Consider the following 19,452-nt stretch of genomic DNA (forward strand, 5'->3'; position numbering starts at 1 on the left):
TGGCTTCTTTCACTTAGTAATATGTGTTTCAATTTCCATCATAGCTTGAAATCTCTTTTGTTTTTGTTTTTTATTTGTGGTAACATATATATAACATTTACTATTTTCGTGCGTACAGTTCAATAGTGTTAAGTACATTCACACTGTTGTGAAAACAATCTCTAGAACTCTTTCATTTTGCAAAACACAAATTCCATGCCCTATTAAACAACTTCCTATTCCCCTGTTCTTCCAGCCCCTGGCAAACATTTCTATTTTGTCTCTATCAGTTTGACTACTGTAGGTACCATACAGTATTCTTTTTCTGACTGGCTTATTTCACTTAGAATAATGTCCTCAAGTTTCATCCATGTTGTAGCTTGCGTCAAAATTCCCTTCCCTTTTGAAGTGAAACAATAATCCATTGTCTGTATGTGCCATATTTTACTCATTCATCGATCGATCAACATTTGTGAACCTTCCACCTTTTGGCTATTGTGAATAATGCTGCTCTAAACATGGGTAGACAAATATCTCTTTGAGAACCTGCTTTCAATTCTTTTGGGTATGTGCCCAGAAGTAAAATTGCTGGTCTATTTTTAATTTCTTGAGGAACTTCCATACTGCTTTTCAGTGACTGCACTATTTTGAATTCCATACTGCTTTCCATAGTGGCTACACAAGTGTTCCAATCCTTGCCAACACTCGTCACTTAGTTTTGGTGGTGTTTTTAAGCTTTTAATAGTAGCCATTCTAATGGATATGAGGTGGTATCTCATTGTGATTTTTATTTGCATTTCCCTAGTAATTAGTGATGTTGAGGATATTTTCATGTTCTTTTTGGCCATTTGTGTATCTTCTTTGGGATGTCGATAGCTTTTTAAAAAAATTGCTGTATAATAGTCTGCTGTCTGGATGTACCAGTTTATACATTTGCCTACTGACAGACATCTTATTTGCTTCCAAGTTTTGGCAATTATGAACAATGCTGCTATAACAATTGTGTGCAGGTTTTTGTTTAGACATGTTTTCAATTCATTTGGGTAAATATCAATGACTGTGATCTGTTTATCTTTTCTGGTGAGGTGTCCGTTCAGGTATTTAACCCATTTTTAGATTGGGTTTTCTTATTGTTGCATTTTAATTCACCGAAGTTGTTGAACTTATTGGCATAAAGCTCTTGATGACTTTTTTTTTTTTTTGAGATGCAGTCTCACTCTGTTGTGTAGGCTGGAGTGCAGTGGTGAGATCTCAGGTCACTGCAACCTCCACCTCCTGGGTTCAAGCATTTCTCATGCCTCAGCCTCCTGGGTAGATGGGATTACAGGCGTTCGCCACTATACCTGGCTAATTTTCGTATTTTTAGTAGAGATGGGGTTTCATTATGTTGGCCAGGCTCGTTTCATATTCTACTCCATTTTTCCCAGTTATATTTCAAAATATCTCAGATATATGTAAATTAATAGGAAAAGAAGTTTAACTTTAGGAAGATAGTAATTTAATTAATGTCGTTTTAGCTTTCAATAATTAACATCTAAAAACCATAAAAAAACTTTAAAAAAATTTTGAAATTAAACTGTATTTTTCATTTCCTTGACTCCAATTTGAATGGAAAGTGTGTGTAGAAGTATAGCCATCACATCTGCCCTACCACCCTTCTCCTGTCCCACCCTATCCTACAAAAGATCAGAGAAAGCACAAAAAATGTTATAAAACAAAATTTATTATGCAATACTTTCTCATAATGAATTGCATCTCTTTGGTAAAAATAAACTTTATAAACATTTTAATAATCAGAGATTAGATACAAAAACTAAGTATTTGTAAGTTGTTTTTAATATGAGCAAAGACTGGCAACTGAGAAGTGGTTCACTTGTGACTGGTCATCTATTGGCAGTTATAACTCAAACCGGGACAATTTTTATGCTACATCAGAAAAGAGGATAAGGAAACAGTTTGATAACAAATTTGTTGAATCAGAAAGCATTCTTACACTTTCATTTAAAAATAAATAATAGTTACAATCAATTGGCAATTATACATTTTTATACACTATATGATGGCAACATAATACTTTAAAATTAAGCACTTAGTTTAAGAAGAAATGTACAACGATTTAAAAAATAAGTTTTGACAATGGCACTGGCAGTTAGATGCAAAGAATACGTTTTAAGAAAAAAAAATGGCAGGTATAACATTAAAATACTCGAATTCGCCTTTCAATAAATATTTTTACTACATCATTAACATACTCAAGTAAACTTGGTTTAAATCAAAGCTTACACATTTCAAACTAAAAAAAAAAAATACAAGAAAACACCTGTAAGATATATGTAAACCAGAAAGCCTCAAAGTTTCTTAGATAAATGCTATGATCTTCACAAAAGGGTGTTAAGTTGTTGTAGTATTTAAGACAATGGTCTTTACAGCTTTGTGAAGTATTCACATCTGTTGCTTAAACTGCTGGGAAAGGCCTCCTGGTCTACCAAGACACATACATTCCCTCCTTAACACATTCTCTAGTTTGACTTTGTGCTAAAGTATATTTAACTGAACATCTAGTATGAGCCCTTTACATAATGCCTCAGAAAGTAGCAAAAAAAAAATATATATATACTAAACTTTACTATATACAAAGGAATCCAAGTTAAAAGAAATCATGCTGGCTATGAGGACAGGAAAGGCTTGAAGGTGGAAAAAGGGAGGTGATCCACCTTTTCCATGAATTCAGGTAATCTGTTTTCTTTCTCTGAATTTGAAAAGTAAAATAATAACTGATTTAGTAATATATTGCACAAAAAAACTTCAAAAATATATATTCAAGAAACACTGATTCTGTTTGGGATGTGAAGATGAACAATTGTGTTGAATCAAAGCTTTTTACTAGGGATCTATTATAAACTGGAATCAGCTGCAACAAAACATATTCTTTTGACGTAAGGCAAATTATATGTTAGCTTATATCACAGTTTTAGGATATGTTGGAAAACATGTAACCTCCTTGGAGTTTCTAAGTTGACTTTATTACAGGAAAATTTGTATATTATAGGGAACACAATTTCCAGGCCATAGGACTTGGAATGACTCTACTTAATTGTGTGGTTATTAGTCATGTTTCTCAAAACACCTGAGGAATGAGAGCATACTCTCAATGGAAGTAGTAATTGGAGGACCATAATTTAAAAGGTTCTTCCCTTGAAAATAACTGACTTGGTATATTAGCAAGTGGAAGGTGATGCATTAAATTATGTTTAAGAAACTGTAAAATATTGTGTAACCTCTCCCTGTTAGCTTTCAGTGCACAAGTGTTTATCATCCTTGCTAGTGATGAATATTACTTAAACATTTAAATTCGTGGGAAGGGTGAATAAAAAGGAAGAGAAAAATCAAAAGATGTAAAGAATTACTGTTACATACATCAAGACAAAATAACTTTCAAGATCCCTATTAGAGCTGGAACTAACTCTGCTTCTCTTTCCTTTTCTTACAAAGAGTAATTATCTAATGGACAGAAACCAGATAGCACATTTGTGATACAGAATTTCAGCAGAACAAAATAAATTGGTGCCAGATCACTGAAACACTGTTCCTAAGGTCTATCCAGAGGCTATGGTAAATAACTTAAAAATAGTTATTAAAATGATGTATATAACCTTTTTATTATTTATACTGTGGTTAAAGCATTTTTGGGTTTTTGGTGTTTTATTCACTGTCTATAATAAAAGTTAACTTAATTTAGCCATTTTCTGTAGATCTGATCGATCCAAAGAAAAAAACCCAAATACCTCATCCTGCATGCTTAAGGGTTTTCATTATTAACAAATTTAAAAATTACTGTATTTTGACAGCACCAATTCATTAATGTGGCTATCCAGGTTAAATTAAATTTAACATGGAAACAGAACAGAGAACATTAATACTGTTATCCCTGACTAAAAGTCTTGTCAATTGAAAAAAAAGTTTTTAAAATCATTTTTCTCATTTGACAGTTTTGCCAAAATAAAAATTAAAAGTTAAATTGTCTCTTAAAAAATGCTGTATAATCATAGAAACAGCTGAAAGCAGCAAATCAGCATCATGACCTTGACTGTGCATGTGTGTGTATGTATGTGTACATATGTATACAATCTATCAGAATAATGAAAACAAGGTCATTGTCTATGACTTAGGATGTAGCATAAGACTGAACTTTCAGAAAGTTGCTTCCACCATTGTAAAAAAAAGATACAATGAATAAGTTTAGTTTAGCATCCTGTTGTTTCTGAATAATCTAATCAAATTATACAAATGATACTATGAAAAACTGTCTCATATAAGCAGACTGTTCAAATAGTTAAGATACTTAGTCAAAGCACTTTTGGAGTAGTACCAGAAAATCTTTTTCTCATGGATCAATGGCACTATAGGTTATTACACTGCCTCCTCAAAAGGGTGTATTGCATAAGATCAAATTTAATATAAATTTTGAAATTCATGAAGGTATTGTGTCTGTAAAATTGCATTAAATCTGTTAAGATTTAATGTGGTATAGTTATGAATTTAATTCATACAAAGCTTGGACAGAAGTTTTTTCCTAAATGACCTACTTTCTTTATGATAACATGCAATCAGTACTCAAAATGTTTCATTTCACTCCATTCAGTACTCTGGAGTACAGAATACAGTACATGTGGCAGGCAAATGAAAGATTCTCTTATTACAAGTGTGTCAAAATGGGTGTACTCCATAACACACTTAACTGGCTATATCCTCTCACTGGATAACTTATACTCAACAAAGGCAGCTAGTGGCTATAACTTAATGTTTGCAAAGCACTTTGGGAAAGAATAAAAGGCCCCAATAAATGCTATGCAGTATCTGTAAAGTAAAAACACTTCAAAGCTACCATTCTAATAGGAATTGGGAGTGTTCTTCGATGAAATGACATCACAAAATTGTCTTTTCTAAGTCTTAGAACTCTTTGTTGTATTCTCTACCTATGTAACCAAAAGAAACTTTCTAAACATCAGGATGTTTTTCAATTTATGTTTGTCTTTGCTCACACGACAACAAAAAAAAATTAAAAACAAATTAAGACAAAGTAAAAAAATTTCAATCTTATGTTACCGGATTGTGTGTCAGGAGAGAAGTATATGAAAAATACATCAGCAAAATTTTTAGCTGGTTCAGTAACTATAGTTACAGATTGGAAAAGAAAATGAAAAAAATGTACAGAGTTGCCAAATCTTACATTCTGACATATTAACAGAAGAAAGGATTTTTGTCCCACAAGTTTAAGACAGAGGCTGGGGATTTTCTTATATAAAAATTTTCAAATCTTGGACACATTTATCACAAAAATTATGCTTTTAGGACTTCACATCATGTATTTCTGATCAGGCATGATCCTAACAGCAATTGTTTAATAAAAATTTAAAAAACCAAAAACCAAAAATGTTTTGAAAGAAATAAGTAATTAGTATCCCTTCCCTACCCTAAAACTAATGAAGTCCATTATGGCTTTGATATCCCTTGTAAAGAATTAAGTGAAAGAGTATTGCCACACTTTAAGTATTTCTATTTTTTCCGTTGCTTTTGATTTTGTGTCTTTGCAGTACTTATTAGGGAACCTAAACATGTACGAATTCCAGCAAGGTGGAGCAGAGATCCAGCTGCCTCTTTGAGCTCCTCATCAATTTCTTGACATGTTTGTTTTCGCATCTTTTTGCCTGACTGCCCTTTTTCAGAGATTTTTGCACAAGGCTGTGATGCATAGCCACTGTCTCCAAGAGGATCATCTTCATAATCAACGTCTGTATCTTCTTCACTGTGAAATCCTTCACTGCCATCACTTCCCACGTGACTATTCTTTGGGATAAATTCATATACCTCATCCACAGAAGACAGGGAAGACACGCTAGACCTGGATGCACAACGTTGTGCTGCCATGCTACTTGCACTGTAATTGTGATCTTCTTTTGGATCAATGCTGGTGGCTAAAGAATCACTCTCTTGCAATCGTACAGCACTGGGATGATGAAATGCATTGCCGTAACTCCTCTTTTTTTGCAATGCTGTTTTAAGAGGAAGAGGCTTCTCACCTGTGGAAAATAAAAGTTCCATCAATAGGTCAAATGTGTTTGGTGGCAAAAACAGACCAATTTTAAACTACTACATTACTCTTGAGCAACAAATGTTTTAGATTCATGATGCTTTGTAGATTTTTTATTTTTTTTACCCACATCATATCATTTTGCAAGCATTAATTTGAAACATTTAAAAACCATTTAACAATGTCTTGACTTTTCTATAGAATATATAATTATTTTGAATTGCTTACAAAGAATGCCTCAATATGAATGTACCACTGTTTAGCTAATCACTTCGGTGTTAATATTTAGGCTGTTTCCAATTTTTCATTAGTATAAATCATGCTGCAATACAAATCCTTCTGGATGCCTTTTCTTGAATATATGCAAGTAATTTTTAAAAAGAGATATGAAAAAATTGCTAAGGGATACATACATTTAAAATTATCATTGGTATTCTCAAATTGCCCTCCAAAATGGTTGTACCAATTTACTCCCAACAGTGTATGACAAAACGTATTCCCTACTTAACACCATTCTCAATTACTTAAATTTTTTATAATTTTATGGACAAAAAAGTTACCTCAATATTATTTCATTTTGTGTTTCCCGAATTTCTAAAGAAGTTACACATCTTTTCACATGTGTATTGCCCACATATATTTCCTCTTCTAAGATCCACCTAGTCATATATTTTGCTGACTTTTCGGTTGAACTGTTTTCTTATTTCTTACTTGTAGAATCCTTTTTATGTATGTACTTGATACTAATCTTTTGTTATACACAGAAAAAACATGTCTCCAGCATTTTATGTCACTTTTCTTAGATATATTTTGTTGTCAGAATGCTTTTTTTTTTTTGGAGACAAAGTCTCACTCTGTCACTCAGGCTGGAGTGCAGTGGCATGCTCATGGCTCACTGCAACCTCCACCTCCCAGGTTCAAGCAATTCTCCCACCTCAGCCTCTTGAGTAGCTGGGACTACAGGCATGTACCACCACATCTGGCTAATTTTTGTATTTCTTGTAGAGATGGAGTTTTGCCATGTTGCCCAGGCTGGTCTGGAACTCCTGGTCTCAAGTGATCCACCTGCCTTGTCCTCCCAAAAGTGCTAGGATTACAGACGTGAGCCACCATGACTGACCAGAATGCTAAAATCTTGATGTTTTATTAAATTTACCCATTTTTTTCCTTCAGGGATTCTGCATTTTGTATCTTAAAGAAAGCTTTTCCTAGTCCAAGTTCATAAATATACTTTATACTTACTATATTTTCTTGTTTATAGTTTTCATTTTTACTTTTAGCTCTTCGAGCTCATTTTCTAAATATATTTTTCTTCATTTCTTGGTCAATGTAAGAAAAATCACAGCATTAACTTCAATCTCTCAATTGCTCACATAAATTAATGACAGTATAATAAAACAGAAACTGAGTTACTCAGATCAAAATACAATTTGGTTGGAAAGAAGTAATTTTGTCTGTAATAGTTATTTTATAGTCTAGGTTAAATTTGAAAAGGCACTAAATTTTTTTTTTTAAAAAAAGGCATGATTACTTACATTCTAAAATTCCTTGTTCTATAGAAGTATTTAAAAGCATCATTGCAGCAGCAGCATCAATATCAGATTCTGAAAAGGGAAAAAGTAATAATATTAATGTTCTTTATAAAGGAGAGGCTATTGTAAGTATTTGCATGCCCCCGAAGATAACCAGTGTTACAATTTTGGTGTATATTCGAAGAAAGCATAAACATACATCAAACAAAAATGAGATATTATATATTATTCTGAAGTCTGATTTTGTTCACTTAAAATCACGAAACAGTTTTGTGAACAATACTGTGTAAAAGAGATGGAAAGATACCAGAAATAATGCAAGTTCTCTTCAATTATTCACAATGAAAACGAAAACTTAAACTGTATTTCAGTAAGGTTTCCCCTTAAACAGACTAAATTAGCTAAGAATGTACATCGTTACTCCTTTTTTTTTTTTGCATTTTTACTTGAATACTATCATTACCTATGCATATCTGCAGTTATGAAGCACTATGTTAATTACATGCCAGTTGCAGGAGATAAAAATATGTAATTTGTCAGTCTAGGTCATGTAAACCTATAAATGCTAAGTGAATAATTATGCAGAAACAAAAATAATTAGTATTGTTTTTAGTCATGATTATACACAAGCCTACAAGTACAACAAATTTATATAATATTCATGAAGTCAAATGGATACTCCATTAAAAATGGGCTTTAAAAGACTGGCAAAATCAGCAGGTTCTACAACAGATAAAGTTATGCTCTCATACCTACTTATATTTACTGCTGTAAGTTCTTCATCTTGGTGATATATTAGTCTGAATAACTAAAGAAAAGTAAAATGGTATAATCTAAATTACACCATTAATAATTAGAAAAGTTAGAAAATGTTTATAAATTTTAGCTTACAAAAAGACATTTAAAATAAGACTCAGATATGAAATTTCTAATCTATATCTCAAAGGTGGAAATTTTTATTACCATAAAGATTTCCTATTTACTTTCAATGTCTAATTTAAAAGTCATTGTAGATAATAAAGCCATGAAGATACTGACTTGTTTTCTCTCCAACTAGACCATAAACTCTCTTAAGGTAGGAAATGCTATTGTTATTGATAACACTAACAGACTTAAGTAAATCAGATGCTGGCCACTATGAGACAGCACATAATACTATACCTCTTTTCCCCCAAGTAAAATGTGACCTCATGATCCACAGCTAATATCTTACTGAATGGGGAAAAGCTGAAAGCGTTTCCTGTAAGAACTGAAACAAGCAAAGGATGCTCACTCTCACCACTCTTAGTCAACATCGTACTGGAAGCCCTAGCCAGAGCAATTAGGTAAGAGAAAGAAATAAAAGGCATCTATGTTGGAAGAGAGGAAGTCAAATGTCCCTGTTTGCAGACAATGGGCTCTTATATATAGAAAAAACTAAAGATTCTACCAAAAAACTCTTAGAACTGATAAAGTCAGTAAAGTCGCAAGATACAAAATTAATACACAAAAGTCAGTAATATTTCTATACACAAAACAACAAACTAGCTGAAAAAGAAATCAAGATGGCAATCTCATTCACAATAGCTACAAAAAATAAAATTAAAATGCCTACAAAAAAGTTGAAGACAATACAAATAGACATCCCATATTCATGGATAGGGAAAATTAGTATTGTTAAAATGACAATACTACCCCCAAAGCAATCTATAAATTCTATCAAAATACCAGTGATATCCTTCACAGAAATATAAAATAATCCTGAAAGCTGTATGGAACTACAAAAGACCCCAAATAGGCAGAACAATCTTGAGCAAAAAGAACAAAACTGGAGGCAAAATACGAACAGACCTCAAAATATACTACAAAGTTGTAGTAACCAAAAAAAGCAAGGTACTGGCATAAAAATAAGATACATAGACCAATGGAACAGAATAGAGAACCTGGACATTAATTCACATATTTACAGCCAACTAATTTTTTTTTAATTTTTATTTATTTATTTATTTATTTTGGAGACAGAGTCTTGCTCTGTCACCCAGGCTGGAGGGCAGAGGAGTGTTCTCAGGTCACTGTAACCTCCATCTCCCAGGTTCAAGCGATTCTTGTGCTCAGCCTCCTGAACAGCTAGGATTACAGAGGCGTGCCACCACACTCGGCTAATTTTTGAGTTTTTAGTAGAGATGGAATTTCACCATGTTGGCCAGGCTGGTCTCAAACTCCTGGCCTCAAGTGATCTGCCTGCCTCGGCCTCCCAAAGTCCTGGGATTACAGGCATGAGCCACCACGCCCGCCCCAGTGGACTGACTTTTGACAAAGGTGCCAAGAACACTAACTGGGGGAAAGACAGTTTCTTCAATAAATGATACAAAGGAAATCGGATATATATCTACACGCAGAAGAATGAAACGAGACTCCCATTGTCACCCTATACAAAAATCAGCTCAAAATGGATCAAAGACCTAAATGTAAGAACTGAAACAATAAAACTACCAGGAGAAAACAAAGATGAACACTTCAGGACATTGGTCTGGGAAAAGATTTTATGAATGAGACCTCAAAAACATAGGTAACAAAAGCAAAAATAAACGGAATTATATCAAACTAAAAAGCTTCTGCACAGCAAAGAAACAATCAACAGTGAAATGACAACCTACAGAATGAATAAAATACATGCAAACTACTCATCTGACAGGGGATTAACATCTACAATATAAATGGAACTCAAGCATCTCAACAGGAAAACAAACAAACCAAAATCCTCTAATTTAAAAATGGGCAAATGATCAGAACAGACATTGCTCAAAAGAAGACATACAAATGGCCAAGAAATTTAAAAAAAATTAAGAGGAAAGGGAAATAGAGTGTTGGGGAAAGTGGTTACAATTTTAAATATAGAGGTCAGAGAAATCCTGAAGGAGAAGGCAGGCTACAGTTGGGCAAAGACCTCAGGGAGGGAAAGAATGATATCTGAGGGAAAAGAGTATTGGGCAGAAAGAAGAGCAAGTACAAAGGATTTGAATCAATGATGCCCACATGCCACATCCAAGAGGCTAGCAAAAACAATGACCTCTCCAATTCCTGTCTTTTAGGATGAAGGCTGAGACAATTCTTTTTGAGCTCAGTATTCTAACACGTCTGAAGAAGAAAAGATGCAGGCGCTAGCCCATATTGTGTCTCTGTTTGAGTTGGAAAAAAGGCAAATCTTCCTCCAGGTGAATGGTTCCCTATTCAAGGCACACAGCTAGAAGAATGGAATGTGGGCTGAATTTCAGGCCCCACTCACTGCCTTAAGCCAAGTGGACTTGCAGAGGGCACAACTTGCATGGCATTATGCAAAAGCCCCAACAGAGAGATTACTTCTCCATTAACTAATTTTTCTTTTTTCTTTTCTTTTTTTTGAGATACAAGGTCTCCCTCTGTCACCCAGGCTGGAGTGCAGTGGCACAATCATGGCTCACTGTAGCCTCAACCTCCCAGGCTCAAATGATCCCTCTACCTTAGCTTCCCAAGTAGCTGGGACGACAGGCATGTACCACTGCACCTGGCTAATTTTTATTTTTATTTTTTGTAGAGATACGGTTTTACTGTGTTGCCTGAGCTCAAGTGATCCTCCCGCCTCAGGTTCCCAAAGTGCTGGGATTACAGGTGTGAGCCACTGTGCCCAGCCTAATTTTTCTTTTTAATAAAAAGGATCTACCTTGTTTCCAATTTTATAAAAGAGGAAGGTGATGGCAAAATAATCTAACGAGGAAATGCATTATAATGAGAAACCGATTACAGAAACTTTGTCCTATAAATGAAGCACCTATAAAATCTACTTACTAAAAAATTAGTATATCTCTAACTTGACTTCTTTTTTTTGAGATGGAGTTTCACTCTTGTCGTCCAGGCTGGAGTGCAATGGCGCCATCTCGGCTTACTGCAACCTCCGCCTCCTGGGTTCAAGTGATTCTACTGCCTCAGCCTCCTGAGTAGCTGGGATTACAGGCACTTGCCACCACACCCAGCTAATTTTTGTATTTTTAGTAGAGATGGGGTTTCATCATGTTGGTCAGGCTGGTCTCAAACTCCTGACCTCAGATGATCCACCCGCCTTGGCTTGGCCTCCCAAAGTGCTGGGATTACAGGGTGAGCCCCCCGCCTGGCCTAACTTGACTTCTTTTAACAAACATCCATTATGATTCAAGGAACATTATTTTGAAACATAACACCTAAAACTGGTAAGAGGCTTATCCTGATAACATAAGAAAGTTACATGAACACCATTTCTGAATATTGTAAAGTGATAACAAAATTAAGTACTGTTTCTATAACAGCAGAACGGTAGGAAAAATACTCCTTAAATAGATTTATTTATTATAGATAACTTACTATAGCCAAATTAACTTGAAATCTCCAACATGAAATTAACTTTGTGAAACCAAATACTTCTTTGCAAAAGGATTTTGCCTGTATCTTATTTGTTTAAAACATTTATAAGTATGCTTCCTGCAATGCCTTGCCAATTAACTGTGAAAAAAAGTTTAACTTCAACATTAAAAATAAGCAATGAATGACCCAAAACACCATCATAATTGAGAACACCTGATTATCAATGATTTGTCCAAGGTACAATCTTGAACTTCGTGGAACAAAAGCCATAAAAATTCTCTGGGTAGAACTTACAATTTTTAATTATAGTACCCAATCTATTTTTGTTGATTGGTTCGTTATTTATCAACAGGGTCTCACTCTGTTGTCCAGGCTGGAGTGCAATGGTGCAATCATGGCTCACTGCAACCTTCACCTCCCAGGTTCAAGTGATCTGCCCACCTCAGCCTCTCGTGTAGCTGGAACCACAGGTGTGCACCACCACACCCGGCTAATTTTCGTATTTTTGGTAGAGATGGGGTTTCAACATGTTGCCCAGGCTGGTCTTGAACTCCTGAGGGATCCGTCTCGGCCTCCCAAAGTGCTGGGATTATGAGCATGAACCACCGCGTTCAGCCAATTTTGCTACTAAATTTAAACTGAAGACTCATTTGTTTATTGTCACATTTGAAAACACTTCATAATGGTATTTTTTCATTGATAAAGTACTTTATGATATTTTAAAGGTGGCTCTGTTTTTAAAAACAGTAACACTATTAGCTAAATTATCTAACATATCCAGTTCATAAGGAACCAAAATTTGATAGTTTCAAACATGCTACTGATTTCATAACTGGTTCAAACAAAACCGTGTCAAAACCGTGAATTTGGCTAAGCGTGGTGGCTCATGCCTGTAATCCCAGCACTTTGGGAGGCCGAGGTGGGTGGATCACTTGAGGTCAGGAGCTCGAGACCAGCCTGGCCAATATGGTGAAACCCCGTCTCTACTAAAAATACAAAAATTAGCCGGGTGAGGTCGTAAGCGTCTATAATCCCAGCTACTTGGGACGCTGAGGCAGGAGAATTGCTTGAACCCAGGAGGTGGAGGTTACAGTGAGCAGAGATCATGCCACTGCACTTGCAGCCTGGGTGACAGAGCGAGACACCATTTCAAAAAACCAAAAATAAACAACAATTTAAAAAACCTGTTTATTTGTGCCTGTTGGTTTTTATTTCCTTAACCTTGATGTTGGGAAATTATTAAAAATAATTAAAAACAATTCAAAGACCCTAGTTTTAGCCATATGAGAGTAAGGTTATAAGTCGAGCATATTTCTGTTGTTTGATTCTCAGTCCATTTGTGTAAGGAATGATATGAGAACTATAGAAATAATTCAAATGGTATAAGCTTTGTAGTAACTACAAAAGGATTTATTGTCTCTATCAAAACTAATATATACATTTGCAGAGCATCCAGATGGAGAAGCTGTCTCTTGTAATTCTCTGAAGTAAAAGAATAGTTTCAATAAATTACCAACACTTTAAGCTGTCTGGACCACTGGTTTAGTTTCATTTCAATAAGACACAAATCTTAGATTTACATGTAGCCCTAACATCACCATCAACTACCTTAATTTTGTATCTCTTTGTAGTATACCAGGTGCTTTTAGCAGTTAGTATAACTACTAAAATTCACTAACTGGAATGTGAGTTCCATTTTTGTCTGCTTTGTTCACTGATGTACCTTGGTGTCTAGAACAGCTCAGTAATATTTTTAAACAGGTGAATTTACTCTAAATACACACCAAACCAAACTATTGGCCAAAAAATATTTTGTTCTGCTATCTCAGTACGAGAATCCTGTGTCTCCTGCTATCTATTATACAATGCCATAACACTGATATTGTCACATAAAATTAGTCATTGTAAGTTGATCAAGAGACAACAAACACACTGCTGCACCTGTTTAGGCTGATAACAGTTTCTGGAGTTCTAAGCCTAATCTCTCCCCTCAGTTTTCCATGTCTAAAGGTAGATCTAATGTAATGATCAGTAAAGATGATTCTATGAAGTGTTAGATGAATATGTAAGTTTTAATATTGGAGGCCAACGATAATACCTAAGTGATCTTTATAAAACATAAAACTGACAATGTCACTTCACTATTTAAAGTTCTTCAGCAGGTCTCCCAGTGCCACTTATCTAGTAGGAGTCAGGCTTTGAAATTAGAATTATTCAATCTGAATCCTTCTTTGCCACTTACTAGCTGTGTGACCTTGAGAAGTTAATCTCCCCAAACTTCAGTTTGCTTATCTGTAAAAGAGGGGCAGCAATACCTCAGAGGGTTGTTTTAAGGATTAAATTAGATAATGCATGCCAAGTATCAAGTAAGCAACTTAAGGCTTATTAATTGTTCTAGGCAGAGGAGGATGTTCAAAGTCCTTATTATGCTAAATAAGCTCTTAAACTTCTGCTACATTTGCCTTGCCCACGCAAATGACCACATCTACCTGGTCTATATCAACATGCCAGACAGATTCCTAGCAACTGCCAGACAACTTTCTCTATTGTTATGATTCTCTCTGCCAAGGAGAACTTTTGTTCCACAAAATTTGAGGTTGTACCTTGGACAAATCGTTGATAATCAGGTGTTCTCCACCTTTTTTTTTTTTTTTTTTTTTGGAGTCTCACTCTGTCACCTAGGCTGGAGTGCAGCGGCGCGATCTCAGCTCACTGCAATCTCCACCTCCCGAGTTCAAGTGATTCTCCTGCCTCAGCCTCCCGAGTAGCGGGGATTACAGGCATGTGCCACCACATACCCGGCTGATCTTTGTATTTTTAGTAGAGATAGGGTTTCACCATGTTGGCCAGGCTGGTCTCGAACTCTTGATCTCATATGATCCACCTACCTCAGCCTCCCAAAGTGCTGGGATTATAGGCGTGAGCCACCATGCCCAGCCAAAGTATATATTTTCTAAGAGCAGGGCCTGGGTCTCTCATCTATGCATATCCCAAGGAACCTCCAACAGTGTCTGGCACAAGGAGTCTAGCTCAACAGTATTAGTTGTAATGAATGTCTAATCCACTTGATGTTTTTTAAACTTCTCTCTAGAAATAATATAAAGAGGCAAGAGAAAATTTCCTCAGAAATATACCCCAAAATAACCAAGTTCAAAAATAAAATTTCCTAAATTTTTGTGAGGTTTTACGTTTTCTTCCCTTAAAATTCATGGAGAATTTTGTATTATATTCCAGGACAGATGTGCATTTGTTTTAACCTAGAATGCCAATGGCCTCCCCACCAAGTTAATTATTACTAGAGGAACAGGCCTAAGACTCATGCATATAGGAATGGAGGTAAGGTGCTGGTAGCACTAGACAGATGATGCATAATACGTGTAAGCCATTAGATGAAGAAGAAGTATCTGTGCCCTACTAAATGAAAAACATGCAGCTGAAACTAGCAGCAAAAACTTGTGGAAATGTCTTGTTCCCCAAAGAAAGAAAGAATTTGGATAGAACAGAACAAGAGCAAGAAAAGATTTTAAGTAAACTCCAGAATTCACAAAGAAAATGTTGTCAAAATATGTATACGAACTGAGCTTTAGAGAATAAGTGTCAGACTTTATTGAGGCAATACAAAGATAAAGGCATTTTGGCAATACCTAAATGTAAAGAGAAACCACATTTACTGATGTAGGTAACAGGAACACGGATATTTGTCTTATGTTAAGACAGAACATTATTTGAAACAGATCCCCTATCCATTTAACTTCTTTGCAGGGTTCTCTAGAACTTTTTCATATTCTTTTCCTCCTTTATTTTTAAAGATATCAGCACACTGCTTCTGAGGCTCAGTTTAGTATAGTTCCAAAGAGCCAAAATATTTCTGATACACAGAAAGGTTTTCATCCGAAATTTTCTATTTTTAAAGGTTATGAAAATGTCTCTAGGCTCCAAAGCAACACTAGAAAAACTGATTTTAATATACTACTAATCTACAAGAAAAAAACCCACTATTCAGAATTTTGATATACTTTCAAAAAGTCAACTTATTACCTTTTAAAATTAAAGTTCTTCAGATTAAATAACCTACAGGAGAAATATCTTCAAGCATATTCTAATTCAAGGGATGACAAACTTCTTCAGTAAAGGGTCAGAAGGTAAATATTTTAGGCTTTGCATGCTAAGAGGCAAAATCCAGGATATAATATGTAGGTCTCTGTTGCAACTACTTAACTCTGCTGTTGCAATGAATTTTCACAGTCTTGAAAAGTTATTGTTATTTGATTTTGTTTTCTCCAACCATTTTACAAATGTAAAACCATCCTTAGCTCATGCGACACCCAAAAACAGATGTCAGGCCAGATATGGCCATGGGCCATAGTTTCCCAACCCCTATTCTAGTCTAAGATAGACCTGAAAAGGTAATAACTCTACTGATATTACTAAAAAATTCAATCCTATTTTCCATGAAAAATAACCATAAAAATAAATGGAAAAGGGATATAAAACTGTATACAAAGTGTGAATCTACTATCTGGAGAAAAAGTATGTGTGTGTTTATGTATGTGTCCCTGTACATACATGCATGCAAGTGTATCTATTCATATATGTGGCATTAAAAAAACCCCAAAAGAATTATATCAAAATGTTAACAATAAAATTAGCCAGGTGTGATGGCACCTGTAGTCCTAGCTACTTGGGAGGCTAAGGTGGGAAGAGGGCTTGAGCCCAAGATTGTGAGGCTGTGGTGAGTCATGACTGTGCCACTGCCCTCTGGCCTGGGTGACAGAGTGAGAAGCTGTCTCAAATAAATAAATAAATAAATAAATAAAAATAAACAAAATATTAACAATGGGATAAATGACTTTACTTTCTCTTTGATAAATGTTTTTATTGCCCAAATTTCCTGTAATAAATATATAATACTTTTTAAAATAGAAAAATGTTAAACAGCAACAACAAAATATCCCAAATTTTTATCTGAATTTTTTATGATTTAAAATACAGTCATGTGCGCCTGTAGTCCCACCTACTTGGGAAGCTGAGGTAGGAGATCACTTGAGCCCAGGCATTCAAGACCAGTGTGGGCAACATGGCAAGACGCCATCTCTTAAAAATAAAACAAATAAATAAAATAAAAATGCAGTCATGCTTTGTTTAATGATGGGAATATGTTCTGAGAAATGTACTGTTAGGTGATTTTGTCACTGTGTGAACATCATAGAGTGTGCTTAAACCTAAATGGTATAGCCTACTACACACCTAGGATTGCTCCTGAACTACAAAACTGTACACCATGTTACTGTACTGAATACTATAGGCAATTGTATCACAAACGGTATTTGTGTATCTAAACATAGAAAAGGTACAGTAAATGGTCTATTAGTTTCTGCCAGGGGACAAAAAAGGGGGTACAATAAAAACACTATATAAATATTTAAAATGGTACACCTGTATAGGGTACTTACCATGAATGAAGCTTGAAGGACCGGAATTGCTCTGGGTGAGTCAGAGAGTGTGAGTGGTGAGTGAATGTAGAGGCCTAGGATATTACTGTACACTATTGTAGACTTTATAAACAGTGTACACTTAGGCTGCACTAAGTTGATTTTTTAATTTTTTCTTTCTTCAATAATATATTAACCTTAGTTTACTGTAACCTTTTACTTTATAAACTTTTTAATTTTTTAAACATTTTTACTCTTTTGTAATAACAGCATAAAATACATAATACAGCTGTATAAAAATATTTTATTTATAACCTATAAGCTTTTTTCTATTTTTAAATTAACTTTTTTTAACTTTTTAGTTAAAAACAAAGATACAAATACACACATTAACCTGAGCATACACAGGGTCAAGATCATCAATATCACTGTCTTCTGCCTCTACATTTTTGTCCCACTGGGAAGGTCTTTAGGGACAATAAACACAGGGAGCTGTCATCTTCCTGTAACAATGCCTTCTAGAATACCTCCTAAAGGACCTGCGTGAGGCTCTTTTACAGTTAACTTTTTTTAATTGGTGGAAGGGGTATACTCAAAAATAACAGTAAAAAGTATAGTAAATACGTAAACTAGTGACACAGTTTATTACCATTATCAAGTATTAACATATGTACATAACTACGTGCTATATTTTTACAGGACTAGCAGTGCAGTGAGTCTGCTTGCACCAGCATCACCACAAACTTCAGTAAATGCGTTGTGCCACAATGTTACAACAAGCTACCAGGGCACCAGGCAATAGAAATTTTTCAGCTCCATTATAATCTTAGGGGACCACCATTGTTATGCACCACCCGTTGTTGACCAAAAGATTGTTGTGTGGTGCATGACTGTACTGATATTCACACATACCTTTGAGGTTTCGCACCTGGTTCTGCTTGATTACAGAGCTTAAATAGTGAGGTGATAAAGAACCACTGAAAAACAAACAGAAAAGCAAATGTGCTCATAAAAATTTTTACTTCACTTTTTTCCCCCTAATTTTTGACAGGTTCTCTCTCACTCTGCCGGCCACCCAGGCTGGAGTGCAGTGGCGTGATTTCAGCTCACTGCAGCCTTGCCTTTCTGGGCTCAGGTGATCCTCCCACCTTAGCTGCCTGAGTGGCTGGGACCACAAGCATGGACCACCATGTGTGGCTAATTTTTTTTTTTTTTTGGTAGAGAAAGGGTTTTACCATGTTGTGCAAGCTGGTCTCAAACTCCGGGGCTCAAGCAGTCTACCTGCCTTGGCCTCCTACAGTGCTGGAATTACAGGCGTGAGCCACTCGCACCCAACTATTTCACTTTTTGTAGAACTTAGTCACAAATACAGCTAATTTGTACCACCAAAAACAAACTATTTTTACCTTGTTTTCTTTGCTAATACTACTCAATTTAGAAAGTCTGCCAAAGCAGAAAGAGCACAGGAGCCAAAATTAAATCACAACTGTTTGGATGTTCTTAGGCAAAATAATTAATCTCTTAGTTTCTTCATCTGTAAAATAGGAATAATTAAATCTCCCACATAGGCTGTTGTGATAATTAAATAAGAATAAGGCATTTAAAATGCCTGGAACTATAGATAATACATGATAGTTACTGTTTGGTTTTGCATTGGATTCTTAAGTTTGATATAATACTAATATAGGTATTACCACAGAAATAAAAGCATTTACCAAAATTCATGGTTAAGGAACACTTGGTAGTGATAGCAAACAGGTATGTTCCTGATTTTATTAATAAACATAAAATTAAACTTTCTATATTCATGGAAAGACATCAACAGTTCTTTTTTAATCCAGGAACTAAAATATTTTTGGGAAAAACTACTTCTCTTCTTTGGAATTCATGATAGCATGAAAAAAAAATCTGTTAACTAACTTAAAAGTTTATTTCCTATTCATAATTTTACGTATACTGTATCTCACTCTTTTCCTCAGACTTACAAATTCTTATATGCAAGGGCTACACAAAAGCATGTCACATGGAACTGTTATTTTGCCAAACAACACAAAGGGGAAAATGT

At 35.0% G+C, this 19,452-nt stretch overlaps 1 protein-coding gene across 9 annotated transcripts in view; it reads right to left on the minus strand.

Moving 5' to 3' along the window:
- Window positions 1-1,684: 1,684 nt before the first annotated feature.
- The window catches only part of FOXN2 (forkhead box N2), a 65,067-nt gene continuing 47,299 nt past the window's right edge, over window positions 1,685-19,452 (minus strand). For all 9 annotated transcript variants that reach the window (XM_063649395.1, XM_063649394.1, XM_054475601.2 and 6 more), the window contains 3 exons: window positions 18,300-18,364; window positions 7,606-7,674; window positions 1,685-6,059 (listed from right to left, as the gene is read on the minus strand). In XM_063649395.1, the coding sequence (XP_063505465.1) occupies window positions 5,536-6,059; window positions 7,606-7,674; window positions 18,300-18,364 (658 nt within the window). In that variant the 3' untranslated portion in view covers window positions 1,685-5,535. The remainder of the gene's footprint in view (window positions 6,060-7,605; window positions 7,675-18,299; window positions 18,365-19,452) is intronic.

Source organism: Pongo pygmaeus, chromosome 12 (assembly GCF_028885625.2).
Source record: "Pongo pygmaeus isolate AG05252 chromosome 12, NHGRI_mPonPyg2-v2.0_pri, whole genome shotgun sequence".
In the NCBI taxonomy this organism is placed as follows: Eukaryota; Metazoa; Chordata; class Mammalia; order Primates; family Hominidae; genus Pongo; species Pongo pygmaeus.